Source organism: Lissotriton helveticus, chromosome 1_1 (genome assembly GCF_964261635.1).
Source record: "Lissotriton helveticus chromosome 1_1, aLisHel1.1, whole genome shotgun sequence".
In the NCBI taxonomy this organism is placed as follows: domain Eukaryota; kingdom Metazoa; phylum Chordata; class Amphibia; order Caudata; family Salamandridae; genus Lissotriton; species Lissotriton helveticus.
In genome coordinates, this window is record NC_136057.1 from 553,322,610 (window position 1) to 553,350,276 (window position 27,667).

Sequence of the window (27,667 nt, forward strand, 5' to 3'; positions counted from 1 at the left end):
GAATTAATGCAAATGGAACTCATTTACACAACGGTGGCTTTGAAATAGGACTTGGATCCAGCCCTGCTACATGGAAGAACCCTGTTCTACACAGTACCAAGGCAGTGAGCCCCCGTTGTACGTTGCTTCAATACATTTTCATCAGCAAGTGAAAGGCCCAAATTACTGTATCAGAAACGACAGTAGAAGTTTAAACTTTATGCTGGCTATTCTGTTTGCAAAACACACAAGATGATGGATGGAATGTTGCACAATGGCAAAACATTCACCCCCAGTCACAGATCAGGGTTTAATCCATCTGTATTTTGCTCACCAAGCCACTCCAATTCAGACATGGCCTTATGCAAAATCAGTCGTGAACCTGTGCCTCATGGGAACAGTCCAAACCGAACTGCTAAGCCATGTGTTCACTGGACCGGAATCAAGCATCCTAGGACCGGTTTCTGGCTATCAGCCGTCTTCAGCCAAGATAGCTTGACTCCAGTGGTGTAGTGAGCACGGGACCCAAGTCTGGGCATACCCTTCCCACATAGGGTGAACAGCAAAACACGCAAGATGATGGATGGAATGTTGCACAATGGCAAAACATTCACCCCCAGTCACAGATCTGGGTTTAATCCATCGGTATTTTGCTCACCAAGCCACTCCAATTCAGACATGGCCATATGCAAAATCAGTCTTGACCCTGTGCCTCATGGGAACAGTCCAGACCGAACTGCCAAGCCATGTCTTCCCTGCACCGGAATCAAGCATCCTAGGAACGGTTTCTGGCTATCAGCCGTCTTCAGCCAGGATAGCTTGACTCCAGTGGTGTAGTGAGCACGGGACCCAAGTCTGGGCATACCCTTCCCACATAGGGTGAACAGCAAAACACACAAAATGATGGACGGAATCTTGCACAATGGCAAAACATTCACTCCCAGTCACAGATCCGGGTTTAATCCATGCTGATGAAGGCTGATAGATATATATATAGATATATATGTTGTTGTTCTTCTGGTGCGTGGTACGGTGGCGAGGGCGAGGCTGGCTGAGCGGAGTTGGCGAGTCGGGGTGTAGAGCGAGAGGCATTTGTTGAGGTATTCGGGTCCGGCATTGAGGAGCGCTTTGTGTGCGTGGGTGAGGAGCTTGAACGTGATCCACTTGTTGACGGGGAGCCAGTGTAGGTCTCTCTGGTGGGTGGTGATGTGGCTGTGGTGGGGGATGTCCAGGACGAGGCGTGCGGAGGCATTCTGTATAGGTTGTAGTCTTTTCTGTAGCTTGGTTGTTGTCCCTGCATAGAGTGCGTTGCCATAGTCGAGCCGGCTTGTGACGAGGGCTTGGGGGACAGTCCTTCTTGTTTCCGTGGGGATCCATTTGAAGATCTTTTGTAGCATGCGGAGGGTGTTGGAGGAGAAGATGGCGTTGACTTGCTTGGTCATAGTGAGCAATGAGTCCAGGACGAACCCAAGGTTACGTGCGTGGTCGGTGGGAGTCGGTGCTGGGCCCAGGGCGGCGGGCCACCAGGAGTCGTTCCAGGCGGAGGGGGATGGTCCAAGGATGAGGACCTCCGTCTTGTCTGTGTTCAGTTTCAGGCGGCTGATCCTCATCCATTCGGCGACGGCCCTTAATCCTTCTTGGAAGTTGGAATTGGCTGTGACTGGGTCTTTGGTCAGGGAGAGGATCAGCTGGATGTCGTCGGCGTAGGAGATGATGTTGAGGTCGTGTATGCGGACGATGTTGGCAAGGGGGCTCATGTAGATGTTGAAGAGCGTTGGGCTGAGTGATGAGCCGTGGGGTACGCCACAGATGATCTTGGTGGCCTCTGAGTGGAACGGGGGTAGGCGGACACTCTGGGTGATGTCGATGAGGAAGGAGGAGATCCAGTCCAGGGCCTTTCCCTGGATCCCTGTGTTGTGGAGACGTGTTTTTAGGGTGCTGTGGAAGACCGTGTCGAAGGCAGCTGAGAGGTCTAGGAGGATGAGGGCTGCGGTTTCTCCGTTGTCGAGCAGGGTTCTGATGTCGGTGGCGGCGATGAGGGCGGTCTCGGTGCTGTGGTTGCTGCGGAAGCCAGACTGGGACGGGTCGAGGGAGCCATTGGTTTCGAGGAAGTTGGTCAGTTGCTTGTTGACTGCTTTCTTGGTGATCTTCGCCGGGAAGGGGAGTAGGGAGATGGGCCGAAAATTCTTGAGGTCCTTGGGGTCTGCTGTCAGCTTCTTAAGGAGGGCGTTGATTTCATGTGTTTCCAACTCTCAAGGGAAGGTGGCAGATTCGAAGGAGCTGTTGATGATGTCTCGAAGGTGGGGTGCGACGATGGTGTCTGCTTTGTTGAAGATGTGGTGAGGGCAGGGGTCGGATGGAGAGCCGGAGAGGATGGTGTTCATGATCTGGGTGACGTCCTCGGTGTTGACGGGGGTCCAGCGACTGAGTATGGCAGTGGGGGGCGTTGGTTCTGCTGCTGGTGGCGACGTCTGGTTTGCGAAGCTGTCGTGTATGTCGGCGATCTTGCGGTGGAAGAAGGCTGCGAAGGAGTCGCACAGGTCCTGTTTGGGGGGATGTCGTTGGAGTTGGAGCTTGGGTTGGAGAGTTCCTTCACTATGCTGAAGAGCTCCTTGCTGTTGTGTGCGTTGTTGTCTATGCGCTCTCTGAAGGCCGTTCTCTTGGCGATGCGGATGAGCTGGCGGTGTCTGCGTGTGTCGGTCTTAAGGGCCTCGAGGTTTTCCGCAGTCCGTTCTTGGCGCCAGGCTTTCTCTAGAGTTCGGCGGGATTTTTTTGAGTCCTTGAGGTCTGTGGTGAACCAGGTGGTTCTCCTACTGTTGTGCTTGTTCGGAGGGTTCTTGATAGGGGCGAGGTTGTCGGCGCAGTTGCTGATCCACTGTGTGAGGTTTCGGGCGGCGGTGTTGGTGTCCGAGGTGTTGGCCGGGCGGCCCTGGGTGAGGGAGGCCGTCAGTGGTGACTTTGCTCCAGCATCTTCGCGGGATCTGCGGCGTGTGGATGTGTGCGGTGAGTTTCTTGTAGGAGAAGTGGATGCATCGTGGTCGGTCCAGTGGAGAGTGGTGGTGTGGCTGACCGTGACGTTGGTGCTGGCGGAGAAGATGGGGTCCAGCGTGTGGCCTGCATGGTGAGTCGGGGTGTTCACTAGTTGCTTCAGTCTGAAGTTGGAGAGGTTGTCGATCAGGGTAGTGTTGTTGTTGTCGATGTTGTTCTCCAGGTGGAAGTTCAGGTCCCCCAGGAGGATGTAGTCTGTGGTAGCGAGGGCGTGCATGCTGACAAAGTCGGCGATGGATTCGCTGAATTGTGAGCGTGGACCCGGTGGTTTGTAGATGAGTGTTCCTCTGAGGGTGGTCTTGGGGTCGGTGTGGATGTGGAAGTGTAGGTGCTCGGCGGTGCTGAGAGTTTCTTCAGTGCTGGATGTGACTCTGAGGGTGTTCCTGTGGACGATGGCGATTCCTCCTCCGGGCTTGTTGGTACGGTCCCTCTGGATGATTTTGTAGCAGTCCAGGATGGCAATGGCGATGTCAGGGGCCGAGGAGGCGTTCATCCAGGTTTCCATCAGAAACGCGACGTCGGGGGCTGTTGAGTCGAGGAGGTCCCAGAGTTCGATGGCGTGCTTCTGTACGGAGCGGGTGTTGAGTAGGATGCACTTGAGGTCGTTGTTGTTTCCTGGGCTGGTGTGGGAGGCAGTGGTTCAGGTCCTGGTGTAGCAGCAGTTTCGGCAGGAGAATTGTCCGTGAGTACGCTTCACGGTGGCTTGGTAGCAGGCAGTCAAGCGGCTGGTGTTGAGCGCGAGGAGGGTGGCGGCGTCGAAGGTCTGTCGTGCGTGGTGGGCCTGTCGGGGGCCAGGGGTTCTGGCCCCCGACAGCACAATATATATGGCATTTTAGTGCAGAAACAATACAGTTTAACAGACTTTCTGTAACTTATATTGTACAACTACTCAGCAAGCTACAACTTACAACAAAAAACTGATTATTATTCATCACATAGGCGAAACCTAACACATTTACCTATGCTTGTTCCGGTATACAATGGGAAACTCCTGTGCACATTATTTTCCTTTTCCTGCACCTCTTATAGGTTTTCTTCCATCATTACAGTCTCCTTACATGGTCCTGAAAGAGTAATTACATTTAACACAGCCACAAACTTGCTGCTCGTTTGGCTGCACAGCCTCCAGTAGAACTTGGACTGTGTTCCCGGAAAAAGTGCATAAAAAGAGACATAAAATAAAAACTATGTTCTGATCATTGTGGAAAACAGTTACTCTAAATTTACTCTGCACCCACCTGTGCGTTTTTAACTTATAGGACTTCTATGTACACGTGTGCTTTCCAATTTAAATCGATGTGTGCTACTGGATTGCATCTGCAATTTTCCATAAAGGAGCAAATCAACAGATAGTTTAGACTTGCTCGCATTCTGGACACACAGACTGAACATTATTATAACACTGGCACTACCTCACAAGAAGGCCACCAATATTGGATTGGCACTGGAGGTAGGAGCAGCTGTAGGAAATTGGGCTATTATGTGCAGGATACGAGGCCTTCACAAGTAATAGGTCCATAGTTTTTCCTTGCTGGGAACCAAGCACTCCACTAGGGTAGAGCAGCGTCGCCCTACTGCTTTCTCGCAGTGCGAGAAAGACAAAACTTAAAATGGTAATAACTTAAGGTTATTACCATTTTATGTTTCCTTTGTGCATTGTGGGTAGGAGGGTGGGCGGTGCTGCTCTGATCTTTGAGCAGGGCTGGGGGGAGTGGTTTGAACCCTCCTGAGTGCGCAAAGAGTATTTGGTCGGCCCTCTCTGGCCACCAAAACCAGTCATGCACACTCTGCCCTTTCTCCATGCAGGCTGCATAGCAGCCTACATGGAGAACATGACCACCCCATTAGCACCTGGCTGGGCGGCGTCCTGACCAATCACAATGCTGGTTGCAGGATTGTGATTGGCTTTGGGGAGGGTCTGATGAGAGCCTGGCTGTCTGCTTCCTGTTCCTGTTGGAGGCAGGAGAGCAGGAGCCGAGACGACATGGGACCCGGCGGAAAGGAAGGCAAGTTTCATTTAATTTTTTATTTTATATACCTGCTATCCCCAGCCTGAAACACCCAAGCGAATCCCCCCAACCGCGACCCAGCGAGCGCGAACACCCCCCCCACCCGCGAGCAATGCCGACCGGGACTGATTGTAGTGCTTGACTTTCTTAGGGTAGTGAAGCAGAGCAGTCCACTGCCTGCTCTGAGTCTGAGTGGTGGTCTGAGCTAGTAATCACTGCTCTCTGGCACAAAATAATAACACTCGATAAACGACTGTCAGAGCTTTTTCTTTAGAAAAAAGAATTGTAGATTTGTTACACACACACACTATTACATACTAAGCATTAATTTGAAAATATATACATCCGGCAACTTGAAAAAATCATAAATGTCATCGTAAAACTATATTTGACCCCTATATGGTCATCATATTACCAGACAACAAATCACATGTTAAAACACCACTATTTTGTACTATTAACACATTATTCACTAATAACCATGTGCAAATGCACTTATTAATGTTAATAAAGCACATCAACTTTGATCAGTAATCGCTCTCAACATTATATTCATAAAATATTTTAAAATGTAACATAACATGTTTCTGTGTTCTTTTCTATATACTTTGCAGCCATGTATAATGGAATCAGAAAAACAACCCCTAGAGCCCATCACCTTTTGATCACATATACTGCAAACATAGATCAAGCCCCTAGAAGGCACTTCATTCCATGGATTTTCCATATACACTTTCTGGCCACATTAAATCCAACCATAGCTCAAGCCCCTGGAAGGTGCTTCACACCCAGCTGTAAAGCAAAAACTCCAACCTTCGCAGTGTTTAAAACATTTGGTGGAAATCCCAGAGAATCATGGATTCTTAACCCTGCAAGCATAGGGTCAGTACCTTAAACACATGACTTATTGTGGGGCTGTTGTAAATCTTACAGCCCCCGTGAGCACTTCATATGTTCTTTGGTGGTTGCCCTGTTCTCCTGGGGCCATCACCAGAATTAAAGGAATATGTGGATGAAACTCTCCTGAGACATTATGTGGTGCTTCTCCGAGGTAGCAGTGAATATTTTAACTGTATATCTCCTGCTGTGCTGGGAGTCTACTCGTCTTCTTTAATTTTTGCTTGCCAGGGCAGGAGGTGCCTTCCACTTGGAGGCAGCACAGGGACCCCACTCTTGCTGCTGCAAAATCTGGCAGCTGTTTCTCTTTTGTATGCTCTGTGTGGGTAGGGTGTGTGCAGATGGTAGTGACCGTCCTGCCTTCCCCAGACACAGGTACCGGGATCCAGGGACAGGCCCATCACCAGTGGGGGGAGTGGAACATTGCTCCCCCAGCTTCCTGACCGGTTGAAGGCCAGGACATAGGTTCCCCTTTGTTCTTTGTTATGTGTGCATGAATCCACATCACTTTCCTTATGACAGTCCCAGGGGTAATTAAATATCAGGGTAGTGCACTCCACACATGCCCACTCCAGGGGACAACTAAATGGATTAATCCTGTGCCCGGACCCGGCCCACTCCAGGAGTATTTTTTGAAAATGCGGCAGAGTCCCATGTGCTCCATTTGCTGAATAAAAAGGTTGAAGATCACCTACTTTAAAAAAGACCTTAACTCGGGCCCTGTTGGGCCGACTTGGACTAACCAGGGCTTTTCTTTACTACTGGTATCAAGCTCTAGCCACCAGTTTCAGACCTCCTTACCTGTGATAATCATTCTACAGACAGCTGGTTCTACTCGGTCCCTGTGCCAGCTTTCCTCCAGCTGGTCCTCGGGGAGGGTAAGTGGGCAAGCCTCAGGGTTTCCTCCTTTCAGTTGTCCATGGCTGTTGCAGTCCCAGGGTCCAGCAGGGAAAAGCATAAACATCACCAAGCAAGAGAGTCTCTTCACCTTGTGCAAGACTTTTCAAGTGGGGGTGGAAAGTTCTAGAAGTCAGGCATACCTGGCCAATTCTTGGGTGGCACATCACCTTGTCGTCTGTGTCTCATTCCCCCTGCACAGCATGCCGGAACAATTCAAAATGGCATCAACTAGGAGTCACTGGTCACATCATGTCTGGGGGCCTCAAATCTGCCCCTAGCTGACATCACTGCCAGGGCCTTCTCTCCCAAAACTTCAAAGTGGAGCCTGTGTTGGCTGCAGAGGTCTAGGTTCCCTCCTCTGTGGGCTTGGGCTGATCCATTCCTGGCACAGTGTACCAGCTAATTGATTGATGCAGATCCTTCATCCCCAACCCTTTCCTCCTCAAGATCTGAGAAAAGCACTCCTGGAGAGATATGTATTTAACCTGGCATAGCAAGGTGAAAACGTCCTGGGCTCTGATCCTGAGCTGAGCCAGAGAAATATGATAATCCTGGATGACCCATATGTTGTACAGATATCTGTTTGGCACTCTCAGATTTGGTTTCCCCCAACACTTTCCATCCCATTTTGATATGTCTCTGGACTTTGTAGGCCAAAGGAAGGTGAAACTGCACTCTAAGCGGTTTTCTTCATGTGTATAATAATGTGTTACTGCAGACACACTGACATTCCCTATGAGTATGCACTAATATTATAAGGCCTACCCCACGTCAGTATTTAGTCCTGCAGAGTACCCTCTGCACCAGGCTACCTGTGCACAGTTACAGGGCTTGAGATGGCGGTAGTCTCACAAGAGCAACCCGCATGTGTGCAGATTTCTATTGATTTTATTCACGTGTTTACATGTAACCAGCCAATTGCCCCATTACCCTGGCTGCGTCACAACGGCCTTATCTTAAAAGGTGGACACTGGCAGTAAACAGATACAGTTTATTTGCTATGTGCGTCCTATGGGTGAGACACCTGTAGTGAGACTAGCCCACAGTAAAAGTCCAAAGTTGGGTCATCCAAAATAAACAAAAAAAATACAAATCCAGGCGTACTGTATAGGTGGAACCCAATTGCAACAACAGCGAAAACCACTTACGTTGCATGGACATACAGGATGGAGGGACACAGAGTGGGAATGATTCTCAAACAGCAATAACATTCACCCAAGAGGGAGGAAGGCACAAAAGGGACGCTCTCCTAGGAGGAAGTGAACACAGAAACAAAACGCTTTCAACAGTTTGAAATAATTCACACAAGAAAAAGGCAAACTCCTGTGTATTTTAAATATTATTTAGCAATGGCTTCTCATAAGAGAAGCATGACCTTTGCCATTTCCTTTTAGAATGTGTTACAATGTAAGAATACTTTAAATTGTACACAAAAAATAAATACTTTAATGAACTTGAATTAAAATTATTTCCCACGCTAGGTCTAACGTATATTATCATACAGGCAAATATTTACTCAACTGTCGGATCTCAAAAGTGATCCCATTTAGTGATGCACAGAACATGCTTGGAGAATGTGTTGTCCTATATTTTATGATAGAAAGAGTCCCTCTGTAATTTAGAAATTGTTTGTATGGTGACGGTGCTAATAAATGGAAGAATTTTCTTAAACCATATGATGAAAATATGCTACATCATTTGTTCACAGTGGAGAAATTCTTAGAGAGTGAGTCCCCTCTAAAATGCCTGGTAAAAAAATGCTCAAAGAAATATATTTTGCAGGAATAACTCTGGAATATGATTTTGAGAGCAAATAGATGCCACTTTCTTTTAATGTAGAATAATAATAACCACTGAAACGGACTAACCAGAATTCTGTTAGAGTAAACCAGTCCGTTTGGAGAAAATTGATTTGCATTTGTCTGAAACGCTCCTCACATTTTCAAAATTAACTACAATTCTGCCCAGCACTAAGATTTTTGAAATTCTGCCAGAGTTATACTTTGACTGGCTCCTGGAACCTTGGCATATTTGTTGATGTGTGGGGCATATCTGGCGTTCCCTGGGTCCGTTTCCTTTCACAGCTACCTTGTATTGTCTTGTCCTCCAACCTGCTCTATTTTTGTGTTTCAGGTATCCCAGTGGACCAAATATCAGTTCTGCAGATTTAGACTGCAAAAGAATGCAGGATCTGAATGTCTATCTTTCACAGATTTTTTGCGGCTCCTATGAACTTGCTCACGTATGTAAAATATATTTTAAATGTTTTTTATCAGTGCACCTGCGCATGGAAAGTGGCCATTGTTTATGAGCTGACCTGTGACTATATAGAACACCCTGCAATTGTTACATTTTAAATCTAGCTGCTACAAGTAGGCTTTCAATTAAAACGTATAGGTCATTAAACAGCAGCCATCATTTTAGTGGAAGAATTAATAATTGTACACATACATTCTTATCACCACTTTTCATGTCTTTGCTGCAGTTCTACTCTGCATTATTATGTATACAAATTGACATGGAAGTTAAATTGCATGCCAACAGTTTTGGTTACATGCAGTGAAAACCTTCAAACATTCTTGATATTATGTGGCGATGATGTTCTAATACAAAAAGAAGAGAGACATATAATACTAAGCTCCAAATGCACATCATTCAACATAGCAGCACACACTCAAATATGGTGATGGTTCTTAAGCTTAAATATGAATATATTCCATTTTTGTTTACCAGCGTCAGTGAACGTGAGAAAAATGTTGCATAAATGCTATTATTTGCATGGTATCAGTGTATGTAATGGCACAGCCGGGCTAAAGAAAAGTTAAAGACTCATTTAAATATTTTTATCAACTACTTTGTTCTGTCAATACTGTCATCCAAGACAATGGAAGAGAAACTGTGCTTTTAGTAATTTTGGAGTTCAATATTGACCAAGGTGGGAACTTTTCCATCTGCTTTTTATTCTCAATTAGTCAGGTCGAAAGCACAAACAAAGCCCTAGAATCACATTTCAAAGGGTTTAATAATCACAATCTTGACGGCAAGACTTAGTGATTACTGCAGTTTGAACTTCCCTACAATAACACACTTTCCAGTGTAAAAGCTGAGTATCCAAGATGCATGATTTTCTCATTACCCCCATTGTCAGGAGCCACCAACATGATGGTACACAAACAAATTGTTCAGAATGCTCGTGAAGCACATTTGATCAAATTCACGGTTTCTTTCTGATGCTAAAAAAGGAAAAACATGTTCAAATGACTTTGTTAGAAATACAGTTCGATTTGGCACAAAAACGTGGGGGCATTGGCTCCCTCTCCAATTTAGAAGTAATGTCTTCTCTTTGTATAAGTTGAACTTGGTGGTGATTGGACGATTCCTCCTGTTATCACCAGCTCTATCAAATAATTATTGTGATTTTGGTTAGACCTCTTCTGAGTGTATTATGCTAGATTTTCAGACTTCTGTCGTGTCACAAAGTCTGTCCTAGAAGGCCATGGAAGGGAGTTCCTGCCTCTCGAATCATACTTCATTCCTTTACTCTGTGCCATAATAAACCTGTATATGCATGTAACTCAAGGCAAGACTGTATAGTAAGTGGCCTGCCTAAATTATAAGCTTGGTAACAGGAGTAATCAATCAATCAATCAATCAATCAAAGCATTTATATAGCGCACTACTCACCCGGAGGGTCTCAAGGCGCTGGGGGGAGGGGGTCCGCTACTGCTCGAACAGCCAGGTCTTGAGCTGCTTCCTGAAGGCGAGGTGGTCTTGGGTCAGGCGGAGGTGGGTCGGAAGGGAGTTCCAAGTCTTGGCTGCCAGGTAGGAGAAGGACCTTCCTCCTGTGGTGGCTCTTCGGATGCGAGGGCGTGGCTGGTCGATCGAAGCTGGCGTTTGGGAGCGATACTTACCTCATGTATCCAATCCAGTATGAGCTGGAGGAAACATTATGCAAGTACGTCCAGCTACAAAGGACAACTTGTCTCCCTAATTGAATGATGGAAGACAATAACTAACATCCAGGCAATGTTCTCTTTTAGTGGCTCATAAAAACCATACAGTAACACGTCTGTGTCTAGAGGTCACAGGTCACAAATTAGGCCAAGTTGAAAGGAGCGCCACGGAATCCTCTGGGTACAAAGAAGATTTTTATAGGTACGTTGGTGGAGCCCCTGGGAGGGCAGACACACTGCCTGGGGGTTGGCCATGGTTGTAAGAGCTCCCATGAATGCAGCAGCAGTCAGAGAAGGTACCTAAAAAGCCATCGGGGCGAATTTGTAACCCGGGGAGAGGTTTTTATGTTTACAAGAACTTCTAGAGATTAGGCTTTGCCCTTATGTTTCTAGAGTGCAGAAGCCTCTGCTGCTGGGACCTAAAGATACTTAAAAACATGTGTACATGTAGAAGAAAGACTTAAGCACACAGTTGATTGAAAGTGAAGTGCTTTATTGGCAGTAACAAAATTAGCATAAATCATTACGTGTAAAATGTAATTAAAATTAAAATACTACACTGACAGTGACAAAATGAACATTATTTAATTCCATTTATTATTGAATGTCGGAGTAAGATAGTATCATCCTGGTTTTAATGGTGTTTCTTTGATGTATGATTTAGCATGACATATTTCCGCTTTTATTATTGAATTGACAGCCCCTGTCATGGCCAGTAATCCATCCTTTTTGGAAACTACAACCCCATATATTGGGTATAGCTCTTGTGGAGGGTATTGTAGCTTTGGGGATCAGGGCTGCGCCGGATGTGCACTTTTAGGAGAGTGTCTCAAAGGTATTTCTATATGCCATTTTGTATACATTTGTAAATTAATGCACATAGTATTGAGTGCTGTGTGCATGCAAATCTCTTTGCATATCTACAAGTAGAATAACTGGCTGGGCAATGCATTATTTAGTATTGTTTTTTTGGTTCCTGTGGACTGGAATACAGCCCACCCCAGCTCCCCTGAGTAGACGTGGACAGCTCTGCTTCGCTCCCTTCAGAGGGTCAAGTGCTACAATGAGGTACTTGCATTCCATTAAGGGACATTGTGGATGTATTGCTTGTGAAGGTCCCATATCCTTTGCAACCAATAACCAGATTTCTTACATCAGTTTTTGCATTTTTGTGCAAAGTTTTAGCGTGAAATGTATCCTAACATTCATATTGGCGTGTGGCCACATTTTGCACTAAATAATACTGCAAAATCGCATGTGACATGAACGACAGTCATTTGTGCTAGGCTCATTTGCATTCTTCGTCTGCTACTGTGATAGGAGCTTGACCTGTTCAAAGTTTTAACTATGTGACATGGCCTCATGAAGTAATTTGCATAACAACCTTAATACGAAATACTGGAAATTATGTGAGGTTACGTTACAGTAAATACAATTTTTCCCGGGCCAAATTTGCAGCAGACTGTTAGGCTAAACACGAGGATTTTCCAAATCAGGTACGCCAAGCGCCATGCCACCTAGTATTATTGTGCATCATCTCTTCTGGCTCAAATGGAATGGTGATCTTAATTGTAATGCCAGTTTCAAATGCAACATTCACCTCAAACTCCTGCCAAATCCCCATTCCTACCCACTGTTGCACATGAACTTTTTCCCGAGCCCTTTACTTACTTACTAACTAGTCAGAATTGAAGTCAATAATAGGGACTGTTGGTAAACAAATGCAGTGATGGCAAATGAGAAGAGAAGCTCCTGCAACTAAGCTCCACCAGAACAGCTCCCAAGCCCATTGGCCACAAGGACATTGTAGCACAATGAAGAGCTCCTCGAGACTAGTGCTCCTAGTGGGCTCTTGATCAGGACTCAGCTCTCCTCTAGGGCATTTTCTAGTGGGAAACAGTGTAAAGACCCCAACTGATAGTGCCACTCCTTGCTGTTGTATATGGTCAAGCGCCAGTTTGCACCAGTCTTGACAGTGGGAGAGCTGACCTCACCTTAGACTAGTCAGGCGCTGGGTGGAATGCAATAAGAATTGGTGCTGCTGCACTAAATTATTCATCTTTATGAATATCAAATCAAACAAGTTCACAGTGCCAGAAAGAGATGTAGTGCAAAATCAGGATAGATAGAAAAAATATATAAAGACGAAAGAAAATGTGCCCTAATAGAAATGATTCAGACATAAAACTAAAAATGAAAATGTTTTTGAATTTTGCAGTTTTGTAATTTGAATGAGTTACAGTTTGAAATATCCCTGGTAAAATTGCCATTAGTCTACAGAATGTCCACCTCTGTTCTTACTCCCTCATCTCCTAGATACTGGCTGAAGGTAAGCGTGAGAACTCAGCTTTCAAACTACCCAAATAGGTTTGTTTGTCTTGTATATCAGTGGTTGTATATTCTAAGACTAATGACCAAGTGAAAACAAAGGCTGCTGTATCGCAGTTAATCTGGAGCATTGTTTAAATTATAACTCATCATAAAATAAATAGATTAATTAAATCATGTTACACAGGATCTGTCACTACTTAACACAGGTAGGTTTCATGTGAGAATACAATGTATGTACAATCTATGGCCATTTGGAAATTCTTACAGTCTGCCTAACCATTTTTCCACTGCCACCTCATACAAATTTATTAATTTGCAACACGAACTTTACGCCTCTAAAACCTTCACCTACTTCAGTTCACAGAAGAGTTCAATGATGCGAAAAGCTTTTTTCCAAACTATTGCACCTAAAATGTAAGACATCTAGTTGACAGATTAACGTGCCGAGACTGTTGAATTTCGGGTTTCTGAGCAGATGATTGCACATGCGTTTCTGCAGTGTGAGGCCAGCTCTGGGTGAAACACTGGGAAACCGTAAATTACCGGTTAAATGCGCGAGAATAGCCGAGTTCTCCAATATTGCAGCGTAAATCTAATGAATGGGACAAAACCTTCATGGCAGGCCATTGTGTACCACTTTATGTTTGTTAGAATAAATGGAGTCTGGAGGTTTGTACAAAATAAATCAAGGTTGGCCCTGTATCTTTAGCTGATAAATGCTTTACTGCATTAGATCTCTCTATTAATTGAGTAAGCAATGGGTACATTGTCAACCAAAAAAAAAAAAAAAAAAAAAAATTGACATGGACTGCCAACATTTTCTACAGGGCCAAATTGACAAAATCATCCCTATTCCGTGCCTTTAAAAAATACAGGCATTAAAAGAATGAATGATTGCTTGCATTAACTATCAAAAAGCATAACATTCAAAAACATAGAGACCTCTGTGAGTATCCCTACACCACATAAAAAAAAGCCTGTGTAATCTGAACACTATCCTGAAACAGACTCATAGCATGATGGAAAGAGAGGTTTGAGTGCTGATTTATTGGTTCGTAAGCCTTTTCAGTCTTTCAATCATACAGGATTTGTAAAGCGCTGCTTATCACCGGTGATGGTATTCAGGCGCTGGAGATTTCTGCTGCTGGGTGTAGCTAGGCGAGCAGCCAGGTTTTCAGACCTTTGCCTGAATTCCTGCAGGGTGGGGTAGGTTCAAAGGTGATGGGGAGGCCGTTCCAGCTCTTGGCGGCCAGGTAGGAGAAGGAGTCTACTTTGTTCTTTTCTCAGTGCTAGTGTCTCCATGTTCAGTACATCAGCATCATTCTATGGGAAGTGTATTTTTCAGCCTTGTTCATTTTTTGACTTTGAGCATTCTTAGGGCATTGGACATGGTTTATAATATCTGTTAGAAATTAGGGTCTCTAGTTTGCAGTGGTATGCACCGGCCCAAGTAGTGAACCTTCCTTTCAGTCAGGATAAGGGAGTCACACCGAGATAACCCCAGCTCACCCCCTTGGTAGCTTGGCACAAGCAGACAGGCTTATCTCAGCGACCGTGTGTAAACTACAAATACATATTACAAACAGTAACACAGCGGAAACACTAAATATGGACACCACACCGGTTTAGAAAAATAAAGTATCTTTATCCAAACCAAACATTACCAGAAAGACAAAATTCAACATACACAACTCAAAATATGACTTTTGAAAGGGTTCAAGCAATTCTGTCTATAAAAAAACTCTGATTATGTGATTTTTACAAAAAAGTTCCTCAAATGCTTCAAAATTCACAAGGCAAAACAGCCTCAGAGGAGGGAAGCATCGGAAAGCACAGTGATGCGTCCTTGGGGAGGCGATGCAACAGTTCTGCTGCATGAAGGTGAAGTGATACATCGAACCAGGCTGTAGGGGGAAGTGAGGTTTTGACTCCAAGATGGTTCTGGTCTGCAGGGGTTGTGTTGGAAAAACTTGGCGCCCAGGTGCAATGTGTTGGTTTGTGATGCTTCGCATCGTCTGGTGTCGGTGCTAGGAGCCACACGGCACAGCTTTCTGGGGTTTCCCCTTATCCTCCATCAGTTCGGATGAGCTGTCAGCAGTACGGAGGGATTCGGCGAGGCGTCGCATCCTCCGGTGTCTGTTTCAAGAGGCTTTGCAAGGCTTCGCATTGCTCTGCGCTGGTTCTTACAGAGATTAGTTACAGAAACCGCTTCTGAGGACCTTTGACTGGATGTAGGCACTTCAGTCTTTTGTGTCCCTGAGACATCTTAACAGGAGGGAATCACACAAGCAGGACACACAGCAAAGTCCAGCACATCAAAGGGGCAGTACTCCTCCTCACAACTCTTCTGCTCTTCTCCTTGGCAGAAGTTCCTCTTGATTTCAGAAGTATTCTAAAGTTATGTGGTTTTAGGTCTAATACATATACCCTTTTTTCCCTTTGAAGTCTTTGTTCAGAAAGTCTTTCTGCTCAGTAAAACCAGATCTATCCTTCTTATTCCAGGTAAACGACAGGGGGTGGAGACAGCAGTGCACAGGGCAGCCACACCTATTCAGCTGCTATTGACAACTCTTTGCCACTACTTTAGCCCAGGATGACTCATCAGCATTTGCAGAGCACCCCTCAGCTCCCATTATGTGAGTGAGAAACCGTGGCCCTCATCCTCCTGGACCTGTCAGCCGCCTTCGACACAGTCTGCCACTGTACACTGCGCACACGCCTCCACAACGGCGGGATCCAAGAGAAGGCCCTGGACTGGACCACCTCCTTCCTCTCCGGCAGGACACAGAGTGTCTGCATCCCCCTTTTACTCCGAAGCCACCAAGATCATCTGCGGCGTACCCCAGGGCTCATCCCTCAGCCCAACGCTGTTTAACATCTGCATGGCACTGTTTGCCCACGTCGCCCGACTGTACGACCTCAACATCATCTCTTACGCCGATGACACCCAGCTTATCCTTTCCCTCACCAAGGTCCCCCACGTCGCCAAAAATAACCTCCATGAAGTAATGAAGGCCGTCGCCGAAAGGATGTTGAACAGCGACTGAAGCTGAACTCAGACAAGACAGAGGTCCTCATCCTTGCATCCACTCGCTCGGCCTAGGACGACTCCTGGTGGCCGACCGCACTGGAAACAGCTCCAACACCCACCGCCCACGCATGCAACCTAGAGGTCATCCTCGACTCCACCCTTTCCATGACTAAGCAGGTCAACGCCGTCTCTTCCTCCTGCTTCAACACCCTCGGCATGCTCTGCAAGATCTACAAGTGGATCCCCACTGAAATGAGTAGAACGGTCACCCAGGCCCTCGTCAGCAGCAGGTTGAACTATGGAAACGCCCTCAACGCAGGAGCCTTGGCCAAACTACTGTTACGGATTTAACTCATCCAGAACGCCTCTGCACACCTGATCCTCGACATCCCTCGTCGTAGCCACATCACACCCCATCTGAGAGACTTGCACTGGCTCCCAGTCAACAAGAGGATAACCTTTAAGCTCCTCACCCACGCAAACAAGGCACTCCACAACACCCGACCAGCGTACCTCAACAGAAGACTCAGCTTCTACACCCCCACCCGCCAGCTCCGCTCCTCCGACCTTACCCTCGCCACAGTCCCCCGCATCCGAAGTGCGACCTCCGGTGGCAGATCATTCTCCCACCTCACTGCCAAGACCTGGAACACCCTCCTTACCCACCTACGGCAGACCCAAGACCTGCTGACCTTCAGAAGACTCCTCTAGATCTGGTTTTTCGAGCAGTAGCAGCACTCCACACCCCCAGCCCTTGAGACCCTCACGGGTAAGTAGTGCGCTTTATAAATGCTATGATTGATTGATTGATTGTCTGAAGCGAATGCACAAACAGCCCATGTCAGTCTAAAACCAGTCGATGAGTCCACAAGCAGACAGAGGCACACAGGATGTTTGAATAAGAAAATACCCACTTTATAAAAGTGTAATTTTCAAACACACAATTTCAAAACCACCTTAAGTAGAAGGTGTGTTAATAAATTCTGAGTTCAGAGAGCCTAAACTCTAAATTTCTAGCTGTTCCCAATTGAAAGTTACACTTGTAAAATGTTACGAGGCAGCTCCAATGATAGCCTATGGGAGACCTAGTCCTCACAATAGTGAAAAATCGAGTACACAGTATTTCACGATCAGGAATAGCAAAAACACATCAGTACATGTCCTACCTTTCACATACACTGCACTCTGCCCATGAAGGTACTGGGCCTACCTTATGGGTGACCTACATTTAAAGAAAGGGAAAGTTAGGTCCTGGCATGTGGGTGCATTTGTCAGGCCGACATGAGAGTTAAAAACTGTGCATACAGTCACTGCTGTGGCAGATCTGAGGAGCATTTGAAAGGCATCTTGGGTGAGTGGCACAATCAGTGCTGTGGGCCCACTCTTAGTATTTGATTTACAGGCCCTCGGCAACCACAGTGCACTTTACTAGGGACTTATCAGTAAATCAAAGTAAATCATGCATAACCAAACATAATCATAATTTACACAGACAGCACTTGCACTTTGGCACTGAGCAATAGTGGCAGAGTGCCATGGATACCTAAACCAGCAAAAACGAAGTCTAGTACACAGTAAAAAATACATTAGGTAGAGGCAAAAAGATGGGGGAAATCATGCCAAGGATGCCCGGTTTAACAATACCGCAGAAGGAATGTCATTGATTTTGAAAGTTTAAGTCTTTGACTCCTGATTCCACCCCCTTCGACAACCGAGTTGGCTTGTAAATATTTTTAGTGGAAGTAAAGATCATAAAGAAAGTCATGAAAGATCAGTTTGACATAATGTTATTTGGATTTTAACTAGACTAGTTAGGGCCATGTGACAAAATATTTTACCTATTTATTCTTGAAGTTTTTGCTCTGTAGGAGCAAATATCTGTGTATATATTCATTGAGAGATCCACAATTACGCTGATGTGAACATCAAAACGCAAAGCCATAGATTTGGCAGCAAACCAAGGAGAAGTTCTTCTCTTTAATGCAATGTTTACATCACCATGTAAATATATTATTTTGTCTTAGGTTTCGTGGGGTCCATAGGACTATAGTCATCCTTGTCATGCGTCCGTTGCAAGCCTTTCTGCCTACACATGAGCAGTAACTTATATTAAAAAAAAAACACCGCAATGGCGCGCACACCGCTAGCCCCTCCTCCGGATCGCCCCTCGGGACTCTGGTACTTGTAGTTCAATAGTGGATCACCCAGGTGGGTGCAAGTCGGTACTTGTTGGACTGATGAATCTCTAGACCCGATACATGTCCCAGGTTTTTCGGTATCGCCCGAGACATGGCTCGGGTTTTGGGATAACTTCCCTCATCAGTAGAGAAATGGTTAGGGGTGGAGGAGAAGGCCGCCAAACAACCGTCAATGGCCTTGATGCCCGAACCGGCACGCAGGGCAGCATCCAGGAGCCCGTCGGCTCAAAGCTCAAGGGAGCCAATTAATAAAAACCACCGCAATGGAGCGCACACCGCTAGCCCCTCCTCCGGATCGCCCCTCGGGATTCTGGTACTTGCAGTTCAATAGTGGATCACCCAGGTGGGTGCAAGTCGGTACTTGTTGGACTGATGAATCTCTAGACCCGATACATGTCCCGGGTTTTTGGGTATCGCCCGAGACATGGCTCGGGTTTCGGGATAACTTCCCTCATCAGTAGAGAAATGGTTAGGGGTGGAGGAGAAGGCCGCCAAACAACCGTCAATGGCCTCGATGCCCGAACCGGCAAGCAGGGCAGCATCCAGGAGCCCGTTGGCTCAAAGCTCAAGGGAGCCAATTAATAAAAACCACCGCAATGGAGCGCACACCGCTAGCCCCTCCTCCGGATCGCCCCTCGGGACTCTGGTACTTGTAGTTCAATAGTGGATCACCCAGGTGGGTGCAAGTCGGTACTTGTTGGACTGATGAATCTCTAGACCCGATACATGTCCCGGGTTTTTGGGTATCGCCCGAGACATGGCTCGGGTTTCGGGATAACTTCCCTCATCAGTGGAGAAATGGTTAGGGGTGGAGGAGAAGGCCGCCAAACAACCGACGGGCTCCTGGACGATGCACCTGCGTGCCGGTTCGGGCATCGAGGCCATTGACGGTTGTTTGGCGGCCTTCTCTTCCACCCCTAACTATTTTCTCTACTGATGAGGGAAGTTATCCCGAAACCCAAGCCATGTCTCGGGCGATATCCAAAAACCCGGGACATGTATCGGGTCTAGAGATTCATCAGTCCAACAAGTACCGACTTGCACCCACATGGGTGAACCACTCAAGAACGCCATGTACCAGATTCCCGAGGGGCGATCCGGAGGAGGGGCTAGCGGTGTGCGCTCCATTGCGATTGCTTATACAAATTGGCTCCCTTGAGCTTTGAGCCGACAGGCTCCTGGACGACGCACCTGCGTGCCGGTTCGGGCATCGAGGCCATTGACGGTTGTTTGGCGGCCTTCTCTTCCACCCCTAACTATTTTCTCTACTGATGAGGGAAGTTATCCCGAAACCCGAGCCATGTCTCGGGCGATATCCAAAAACCCGGGACATGTATCGGGTCTAGAGATTCATCAGTCCAACAAGTACCGACTTGCACCCACATGGGTGAACCACTCAAGAACTCCATGTACCAGATTCCCGAGGGGCTATCCGGAGGAGGGGCTAGCGGTGTGCGCTCCATTGCGATTGCTTATACAAATTGGCTCCCTTGAGCTTTGAGCCGACGGGCTCCTGGACGACGCACCTGCGTGCCGGTTCGGGCATCGAGGCCATTGACGGTTGTTTGGCGGCCTTCTCTTCCACCCCTAACTATTTTCTCTACTGATGAGGGAAGTTATCCCGAAACCCGAGCCATGTCTCGGGCGATATCCAAAAACCCGGGACATGTATCGGGTCTAGAGATTCATCAGTCCAAAAAGTACCGACTTGCACCCACACGGGTGAACCACTCAAGAACTCCATGTACCAGATTCCCGAGGGGCGATCCGGAGGAGGGGCTAGCGGTGTGCGCTCCATTGCGATTGCTTATAGTAACTTATATTCGGTTTGAAATTCTAAGGACAGTTGCAGCTGAATGAAGAGCTGACTGAAGCTGCTCATGCTGTGTGGGCTGTATGAAATAAATTAATTCTTGCATACTTCTACAATCCTGGGAGATTTCAGCATTTGGCAACAGATGCCCACAGACCGTGCAAAGCTTTGCATGAACCGTTCTTTACCAGAGGATTTGCAACATCTTTTGGCAATGGAGGGAATGAAGTAGACAACTTTTTCCTGTAATTCACTTACAAGCTTCTACAGAGACCTACATATTTAACCAAGCCCTTCATCCATCCCACGCCATCCTGTTTCCTTCACTTTGTTTGCTTTGATGACAGCAGATCAACCACTGCTGACCAATCCTCCCTAGACGATGCGTCATTCTGGTTCATTTGCTTTATCTCCTTCAACGAGGGCGAGCCGAATGCTTCGCTAAACCGTCTCTTCATCTGGTATCATCTCTTATGTATAATAGGACTGATATTCCTCTTTTATGAATAACGTCGGCAGGTTTATTTGTTTTCCTTTCATCTCATCACAAGTCACCAAATGCTGACACACACACATTTTGGAGGACACTTTTCTTTTATTCGGCATTTGCAAAGCTCCAATTCAAATCCTTTTGTTTCGCTGATACGCTCAACTATTTGCTTCTTTCACATGACAATATTCTACCAGTGATGAACATACTTCTAACATTATTTCACAGATAGTTTGTGCAATACATCTGTTTTGAAAATTGCATGCACCTTATTGGTTTACTTGACATTTCGTCCAGTTTACATACCAGTAACTGTTGGGCCCACCTGCTAAGTCTACTACTGTACCATATAATCGGTCTGTTTACTCCCTTTGCTACTACACACTCCTGGAGAAAAAGCTCTTAAGGGGAAGGACTAGTAGAGGTTTCCCAACATCTATTTGGTAGCAATTGATGCACATGATTCATAGCAGTAAGGAAAATATTTATACTTGAACATTGTCTTGGTGGAAAGGGTCAGCACAACTTCTCCCTGTGGTGCACCCATGGAGAGTGAGAAGGGCTGGATGAATTTCAGGAGGCAGTTCAACATCTGGAGCAATGTTCCAGTTCACAAAGAAGTATTGTAGTCAACTGTTTTAATGTTAAAGCAGCAGCAGCCTGATGAATCTTTTGAGATTTATCTTGCTCCTCTTAGAGTACTAGCTTCAAATGGTGATTTTGGAAATTTCACAGACCAGTTGATCAGATAGGGTCAATGTCATAGTAAAGTAATATAGGAGAAATTACTCTCATTTAAGAAACTTTCTTTGGTTTAAGCCATCGATGCTGACAGTACAATTTAATCATGACAAGAATACATGAACATGATGACAAATGTTTCCAAGAAACCTGACTATGCAATCAAAAACAGCTCTGTTCCTTCCAAAGAAAATTTAGATCACGAGAAGTAATTTGGGCCATTTTCTTTGTAAACTAGTGCTCAAAGCTGTTATCATTGTAGATCTACACACGTTTTGGCATCTTCCAATTTTATTTCTGGCCGCAATAAAGGCTTGTAATCTCAGTGGAACTTTGGTGTAATTTTCTAAATTTGCATGCATAAAATGTTTCAGTTCGTGGTGTTGATGACAATATGAACAAGTTTCATATTGTAGTGTCAGGAGTTTTGTATTGTGAATAGACACATGTGGATTGCAAAGTTCCAGAAATCCTTTAGCTTCTATCACTGTAGAAGGAATCTCACTGAATCTGCTATTGGACTCTCAAACCAGGTTTACTATCATCACTCTTGGTACTTCCTGAGACATTGGAAAGATAGAAACCTGCTATCAAGACTGAATCTTTCCAGGGGTAAAAAAATAATCTAATTATATGCTGCCTTAGAATTTCAAAGGTGTTATATTATGGGTAAAGCTTAAATTCCTTTTCAGGGAAAGAGCATACTGAGATGGATACAGTACGGTTCGCAGGACATTGTGCTACTTCCCAGCAAAAACAACCAGTTATGTTTTTTCTCTGAGCTGTGCAAAGAAATTGGGAGTCATAGTATGGAGGCCTGTAATCAAGTTATTGTAGATGTGCCTTGTGCAATGGTGAATGAAAGAGTTGTTACAGATGTTTTGGATCATCTCACCAACCTTAATGAGGGGTGCCAAGATAATTGTAAGGATGATCTAGGCTTCCTAAAGTATTTTGTGTTAGAAATGAAACTTATGGAGGGCTATGCACCGGTTAAGCCCAAGTTGAGAAATGTACTACTAAATTCAGTAGATAGTGCCATTTGCATTTCCCTTGTAGTAGCTAGAAAAATAATACAGTATTGACAGTTTGTATTGGCCTCAATGCACTTAACCAGTCTATTTGGATAGATGGACATCCACTACCCAGAACCAATTATCTAATATTTAAGTTAAACATATGCAGCTGATTAGACCTCCATTGGAATAACACCAACTGACTCTTTCACCCTCATTGTGCTATGTAACAGCATTTTCACACCTGATGGCCTCTTCAGAGGCCTTTGTTCAAGGGGTAATGGAGAAAATTGTGGGAGATTCGGAGGGTACATTAATCTTTCAGGATGATGGCCCTTGTGGTTGAGAAGAACTAGGAAGACTACCATTGTATATGTTGTCTTGGAAAGGCTGAGCGTGAGTATTTTATGATTGAGTTGTGACAAATATGTTTTTAGGCAGGAAAAGTTTGAATATTTAGGCTCTGTTATTAGTGCAGAAGGTGTGAGTCTTCGGGCAGTGTTGGTTAAGGCAATAGAAGAGGCTTCTTTCTCCATGAAGAAAGAAGTCATGTCCTTTGTAGGGCTTTGTGATTTCTATGTGAAATTCCTGCCAAATGTTGCCATTGTGGTCAAATTCATCACATGTTTACTAAACTAAATAAATAAAACACTTTTGTCAGGAGAAAACGGCAGGTGGATGCATTCTGATTTGTTCAATGCCTCTCTCTGCAAAATATATATATTTTTTAAAGAAATTCACAAAGGAGGAACTTTTAAAAAAAACACGAAATCAACAGCCTTGAGTGTGCAGGGAGCTTCATGATGGCATTTGTGCTTTTTTCCTACCTTTATGACAATGCCTCGCACGGTGGTCCTGGTATTGGAAATGGCCACTTGTTCTGAATAGAGCTAAGTGAGATCTATGCTGACTGGGTGACCCTATGGCAGACAGGCTACCAGTTCAAAAGTGTATGGTAGCAAAACCATGCAAGTCTCATCTGTGTGAACTCAGCACTTTTCCTGACTCTAAATAGAGTTGCAGAACTTCAAGTTTGATGGAGCTGGATCCCACCAATTTTTAGTACTGCTCCTCTAAATTTGAAATTACAGTGTGTGGGAAGTAGTATCGGCTTTCATGGTTACCCCCACTTTTCGCTGGTGGCAGTATATTCTTTTGACTAGTCTGGCTGGGATCCTGCTAATCAGAACTCCTGCCACTGTACTTCCTCCCTAAATGTTATCATGTCAAGCACTTTTGTACCTCAACAATTGGCTACTTATGTATCCATGTAAGTCCCTAGTATATGGTACTAAGGTACCCAGGGCATATGTACACCATGGATCTCCCATGGGCTGCGGCATGTAGTATGCCACCCATGAGAGACCACTCAAACTGTGACCTCAAACCTGCAATTGCAGCCAGTGTAAGCTTGTGCTAGCACCACTTACAACAGATATAAGTTTCCTTTTATCTGAGGTCATTACACTTAAAACCTATGTCACCCTAAAGCAGGCCTTTCATTCCAGAAGGCAGGGTGCTGGGTTAAGTGTGAGGGAGCCCTGCATGAGCAGGACACCCCCTACAATCTCCAGAGTCAATTCTCCAGGCTTTGTAAGTGCGGCTAACCACTTTGATACATATAGTGGCCATGCCCCATTACGTTATGGCTAACTATATATTGGCTTGGGCCGAACCTGGGCATGTTTCCTATCAAACATGTTGGATTCATACCCAACACTGTCGATACCAGTGTTGGAGGTATGATACCATGCACTGGGGTGCTCCTCCCGGGAAGCAGTCAGTACTCCTTGTAAGAGTCTTCCAGGGTGTGCCAACATGCTAGTGCTGCTGCCGACCCCAGACAAAATTCTGCCCTCCTGCTGCTGAGCTGAGCTTGAGCAGGGAAAGGTATAACACTAGGTTTCCTGTCACAGGGAGGTGTGACCATCTCCCAGACAGGACTTAGTGTATTAGGCTCAGGTGGGGGTGCTTAACAGTGCACCACACTAATATGAAGGGCATGTTTGGTTCCTTCCTAGCGTACTCTAGGTAGAGCCAGTTCTGGGAGCCCTTGGCTCCGCTCTGGCGCGAAATTGGACAAAGGACATGGCGGTATCCTTCCCTCTGTCCTGCCCCTCCTCTGTGAGGGACCCCTGAGTCGTCCTAACCCCTTTCCTAGGGTACAAAAAGGCTTACCTGTGGGTGGGTCCGCAGATTTGCCATGGGACAAGACTCAGGCCTGAGACCAGGTCTCTCTTCAACCGTCTTGACACTTGGACTTCGCTGGACTTCGCATGGAACGAAACTGCATCAATAAAGACTCCTGCTGCCACTGACCTAACTGTTCTGCAAGTCTTTTTCATTGTCTGTGTTGGTGCTTCTTCAAGGATCTTCAACAGACCTGTGATCATCAAGGACACCCAAAGTAATCTCCCTTGGACTGAACGAATCACTCCCCTGCATCTGAAGGCACCGCAACATAGCTGACCGTCTGCTGCTCCTGATTTGCCACGGACTTCAAATGGCTCAGTAACACAGGTGGTGGTTCTGTAACTCAATTGAGGCTAGACCTATCCTCTCTGCAATTTTGAGGCAAGTATTCCACTTTGGAACTGCTGGGACCGAAACCCTGCGCACCGTATCGACTTGCCGTTGTCAAGATTTGTTGGCTCTGTACTCCAGAGGTCTTCAGGCTACTAGGAGCTCCCGCCTCTATTCCTACAAAGATTCTTGTCCTCACCTCATCCTTTGCACCGTGGGCCTTCATCTTTGATGAGCTGCTCGAGGTACTCTTGTAGTTCTGAAAATTCTGGACTCGTGAATAAAACTTTGTCGTAGCATGACGATTTTTATATCAAAAGACCGAGAATGGCTAGTACACTATGTACAAGCATTTTCGTCTTATTCGAGTGACGATTTCACCTCGAAATCGTCATTTCCGTCCCGAACCCTTGGCTTCCATTTTGTGTATGGCAGCCATTCTGTGAGTTGCCCTCACATAGGCTTATAACTACAGTCAAATTCGATATCAAAGGACACGTACACCTTAATTTACTTTTCTTTGACCTGGGCAAGCTGAAACCATTGCCCCAGGCCGAACCTGTTTGGTCAGTTCCTCTCCCAGAGGCCGAACAAGATATCATCAAGGCACAACAGGCCATAAACCCTTTTCATCGCACACACACCCTGCTGAATCTTGCTCACACCTGTCCCTGCTCTTTTCTCTCTCTCTTGCTTTATGATGAGGAGGTGCCCGGTTTTATTGGGGGTCCACCGGTATCTGATGGAAATGCTGGGCCTTGCCGGATAATTTGTTGTGGGCTGGACGAACTGTAATGTGGGCTTGTCATCATGACTCTGCTTTTCCTTTGTAGTGAAAACATGTGAATAGTATACTAAAATGTGGAGAATGTTTGCCTGAAGCACAATATTTTGTATAAAAAGAGAAGCCTGGCTTTGTAAGATTGAGCAGTCTCCTGAGAATATACATCCCGTGTTGTTGTACTTCTAGGACGCCTGTTACTTGGTTGCAGTCAATAAAATCGATCCTTGACTTCACCTAGAAGACTCTGAGTTTCTGTGGTCTGAATCAGGAAAGTACTCGAGGTCTTTGGGTGTACCCTGACACCGCTGGGTTACCGGTTCGGTACCGGTTCTGAAAAACCCAGTACCTCAGTTGGCGCCCAATGTGGGACGATACCAGCTTACTGGTCCAGCCAGAGGTTCGTGAGGAGCTTCGTGTGAAAATTCTGGAGGAAGGCTGCCACTTCATCGACCCCTGCATGTCGACGTGGTCCGAAAGTCTTTGCTGCAAGGTTCCCCGCTTCCCGACGGCTACAAAGGACCGCTGCCCTGGCTATCGCCCTGATTTGGACCCTTGAAGTTTGGTAGAGCGAAACGATAGACGAGTCTTCTGGTGACGTCATCGATATCTCAGTTAAGTATAAGTGGAGCGTCTCCCAGTCCTTAGTTGGTTCTTAGTTTTGGGTATCCCTTGGGATCGCTTTGTTTGGAACTTGCAAGTGCCAAAGCCGAAGGACTCGTGTATTCACGAGAAATATCGTAATCGATAATCCTTTGAAGTTTGGAGCTAGACTAGAGAGCGAAGATGCCTGGTCTTAGCAGATTTGGAAATTTGTTTTGTCTTGGTTGTAATAATAGGGACTCCCGATTGGAGGACTCGTGTCCGGTTCCTCCGATTGGAACTCCAACTTATGAATTGTATGTGAAACATGAAGTAGGCCCCATCACATACAATGAAGTGTGGATCAAATACACCAGAAAAGATGGTGTTTTAAAATGGCCCCAATATGGTAGCTTTGATACAGAAATCTTAGATAACCTCGAAGTTAGACTTTTTAAGAAGAAAGCCCGGCCGGCGATGTTTGACTCTTTCCGCCTATGGCGTAAGGAAGCCAAACAGAAGGAAATTAAATTAGCAAAGAAAAATAAGAGAGAAAGGGGTATTTCGATAATGCAAACTGCTATGCAGTATAAAGACAATGAAGGGGAACAGATGAGTGAGCAGTTGCACAGGCAACATAAAATGGTGATTGATAAATGCTATCCAGTTTTGCCGTCTCTTCAGCAAGATGCAGCAAAAGAGCTTGAAAAAGATCCGTTAATGGCGCATTTGTTAAGTTCGCCCCCCCCCATGCGCAAAATGCTACGGCACCTCCGCAACCTTTAGCTGCGCAACCCGTGGTTGCATTGCCTCCTGCTCCTCCACAGCACCCACCAGGTACTCTTCAGCTGGCTCCTGCTCCTCCGGTGCAGCCTCCTCAAGGGCCACCGACTTTGACATCTGCTCTGCCTTTACCTCCTACAACTTTAACTACTATATCGACTACCACTCCTGGTACTTCTCCTGACACTGCCTCTGCACCTGTCTCGTCTCACTCTGCTTTCCCTCTTGTCTTTTCATCGACTTCTCCTTCTGTTCGTCAGAGAGTGGCTAGTACTGTTACTAGTATTCTATATCCTTTCTTTGGAGCGGCAAGTCCGGCTCCTGTCTCTGAGCGTACACAGTTGCGTAGTCAACAGCCTGATTCTAGGGAGAGAAAAACGTTAAATCATTTGGCACATAGATGGGTGACTGACCCGACAATATATGATCTAGAATCTGTTATGGATGTCTTCCAGCAGTGGGAAGCATCAAAGCAGAGATACGTTTTTGAGAAAATGTGTGCTTTTCTTTGTGAAGATTTAGAGGAAAATGATTTGGACTCTAATCCGCCCGAGTTGAGCCATGTACGGTTCGAGTTTTCAAAAGGCGCAAT

At 45.9% G+C, this 27,667-nt stretch overlaps 1 protein-coding gene across 1 annotated transcript in view; it reads left to right on the forward strand.

The window, feature by feature from the left end:
* Positions 1–27,667, forward strand: part of PIK3C2G (phosphatidylinositol-4-phosphate 3-kinase catalytic subunit type 2 gamma) — a 2,201,800-nt gene that overhangs the window by 2,061,923 nt on the left and 112,210 nt on the right. The window contains exon 30 of the mRNA XM_078674033.1: positions 8,967–9,075. Within this exon, the coding sequence (XP_078530159.1) occupies positions 8,967–9,075 (109 nt within the window). The remainder of the gene's footprint in view (positions 1–8,966; positions 9,076–27,667) is intronic.